Genomic DNA, 3,193 nt, shown 5'->3' with positions numbered 1-3,193 from the left:
TAGACTAGACTATAGAGTAGACTATAGACTAGACTATAGACTAGACTATAGACTAGACTATAGACTAGACTATAGACTAGACTATAGACTAGACTATAGACAAGACTAGAGACTACACAAGACTATAGAATAGATTATAGATATCTTATTTCTAGACTAGACTATAGAGTTGACTAAAGACTATACCGTAGACTAGACTATAGATTAGACTGTAGACTAGACTATAGACTAGACTATAGACTAGTGTATAGACTAGACTATAGACTAGACTTTAGACTAGATTATAGACTAGACTATAGACTAGACTATACACTAGATTATAGACTAGAATATATGCTAGACTTTAAACTAGATTATTGACTATGCTATAGACTAGACTATAGACTAGACTATATACTAGACTAGAAACTAGACTATGGACTAGACAATATACTAGACTATAGACTAGACTAAAGATTAGACTATAGACTAGACTATAGACTAGACTATAGACTATACTATGGACTACACTATAGACTAGACTATAGACTAGACTATAGACTAGACTATAGACTAGACTATAGACTAGACTATAGACTAGACTATAGACTAGACTATAGACTAGACTATAGACTAGACTATAGACTAGACTATAGACTAGACTATAGACTAGACTATAGACTAGACTATAGACTAGACTATAGACTAGACTATAGACTAGACTATAGACTAGACTATAGACTAGACTATAGACTAGACTATAGACTAGACTATAGACTAGACTATAGACTAGACTATAGACTAGACTATACTATGGACTAAACTATAGACTAGACTATAGACTACACTATAGACTAGACTATAGACTAGACTATAGACTAGACTATAGACTAGACTATAGACTAGACTATAGACTAGACTAAAGACAAGCCTAGAGACTACACTATAGACTAGACTATAGATAAAACTAGAGACAACACTAAAATCTAGACTAGACTATAGACTAGACTGTAGATTAGACTAAATACTAGATGTAGACTAGACTAAATACTAGATGTAGACTAGACTAAAGACTAGACTATAGACTAGATTATAGATATCTTATTTCTTATCTCCCTACAGGTAAAGATAAAAATGCCGAAAATCTTTCCTTCATCGTCAACGATGTACCCGAAAAATTCGAACTCAACTCGCCCGATGTGCTCAACAACCTAAGTCTAAGTTATCGCATTAATTGGCCTCTAAATCTCATACTTAATCCCGAGACACTCGAACAATATGCCAATATTTTCAAATATCTTATACGTGTACGACGTATAAGTTGGATTTTGGAAAGGGCCTATCAAATACTTAAAGAAGCTGTAAAACAACATGGCAGTGTCATACTTAAATCACCACAATATAGACATGTACAATTGATACGTCATAAATTCTATCATTTTGTACATGCATTGCAAAATCACATCACTGCAAATGCTTTGCAGGCCTCTTGGAAGACCTTCAAAGATGAACTGATGACGGCAAAAACAATAGAAGATATATATAGGAAACATGCTACATATATAAAGCGTATATTATTTTTATGCATGCTAAATAAGAGAAGTGCCGAATTTTATAATACCATCGAGAATGTATTTAAAATATCATTACGTTTCTATAAGTGAGTTTAATAGAATGTGGTTGTCATTATTAGCTAATTAATGTATATAATTAATTGTGTAATTGTCTAAATATAATTTTATTTATTTTTGTATTTCTCTTCTTTTCTTTTCAGTAATTTAAAAACAAGAGAATTTAAATTAAAACCTGGCCATGAACATTTCACCCATTCGCGCTATGAAAAGTTGGTTAATGATGAATTAGAATTTGACAAATTCATTAAATATACCATTTATTTGGGCAATAAGATAGTACGACATGGCTATCAAGCAGAGATTGGTGAATTTATTAGTTTGATTAATTTTAATCAATACTATATGCAAAATGCTTTTTAATTATATATATTTTCTTATTTATTAACACTATAATATTGTTTTGTAAGAAAGAAATTTTAGTTAATTATAAATTGCCTTTTTGAAAATTGTAATAATTAGGTAAAAATGACCCCTTTGGGTCTTAGAGAGTTAAAAGTTTTAGATCTATCCTATTGTGCTTTAACATCGTTTCTTTAATAAATAACATTTTGTTCCTTTGATTTTTTTTGTTAACAAAAAACAGAAACTTATTTTAATTCCTAAACCTGGAAATGTTCTCGGTGAGCCACAATCATACAGACCCATATGTCTTTTAGATACTTTGGCTAAATGCTAGAAAAGGCTAATATATACAAGACTACTGAATGTCGTTGAAAGGCAAAATTTTCCATAGTTAACTTTGCTATCGACTCAGCCATTCCAGAAGAAGCAACAATCATAGGTTTCGCTGACGATGTCGCAGTTTTAATCACATCAAGACACTTAGATGAGGTAAAAATATATGCGAACGAAACAATCAGAACTATCAAACAGTGCCTGCTAACAATGAACCTACACTTGGCCGAACACAAGACAGAGTAAGTGCTTATATGTAAGTGGTAGGAGAAACGTAGAATATCTTACGAACAAAGTAGAATCTACAGAGATAACATCAACAGAAGCTATAAAGTAACTAGGAATAATGATGGATAGAAGACTCAGTTACACAAGACACAGCGAATACGCATGCAGGAAAGCTACTGGCGTAGCAAACGCACAGGCGAAAATTATGCCCAATATAGGTGGACCTCATCAAAGTTGCTGCCTATTATTTATTTATTTATTTATTCATTCATTTATTTTGTAATATTAAGCTTAATCTCGAGAGTATCTAATGCAGTTCTACTTTACAGGGGAAGCAATGTCTTCCACACATAGAAGCAGTTGCCTTAGAGTCTGTAGCGGCTTTAGAACTATCTCCATGCAAGCAGCGTGCATAGTAGCAGGTATTTACACCTTCGAACTTATCGCACATGAGTTAGCGGCAAAACATAAGTAAATCAGAATCAAAATCCAGACGCTCCAAGAAAAAACATACATCATGTTGAAAGGGAGAAAACATTGGTGGAATGGCAGAGAAGATGGGATTATAAACTATAGACTAGACTATAGACTAGACTATAGACTAGACTATAGACTAGACTATAGACTAGACTATAGACTGGACTATATACTAGACTATAGACTAGACTATAGACTAG

General features: G+C 32.5%; 1 protein-coding gene across 1 annotated transcript; it reads left to right on the top strand.

Annotated features, from left to right (window-relative positions):
• Positions 1 to 1,075: 1,075 nt before the first annotated feature.
• Positions 1,076 to 2,188, top strand: LOC124421138 (gamma-tubulin complex component 6-like; the record flags this gene model as incomplete). The annotated part of the gene is made up of 2 exons (XM_046955964.1): positions 1,076 to 1,639; positions 1,754 to 2,188. Coding segments are annotated over 2 exons (784 nt in total), but the record flags the coding sequence as incomplete, so codon positions are not given.
• Positions 2,189 to 3,193: the final 1,005 nt, after the last annotated feature.

The sequence above is a fragment of the Lucilia cuprina genome, unplaced genomic scaffold (genome assembly GCF_022045245.1).
Source record: "Lucilia cuprina isolate Lc7/37 unplaced genomic scaffold, ASM2204524v1 Scaffold_2621, whole genome shotgun sequence".
NCBI lineage: Eukaryota > Metazoa > Arthropoda > Insecta > Diptera > Calliphoridae > Lucilia > Lucilia cuprina.
The sequence above is the reverse complement of the archived record's forward strand: the minus strand, read 5'-3'. Positions and strand labels throughout refer to the sequence as shown.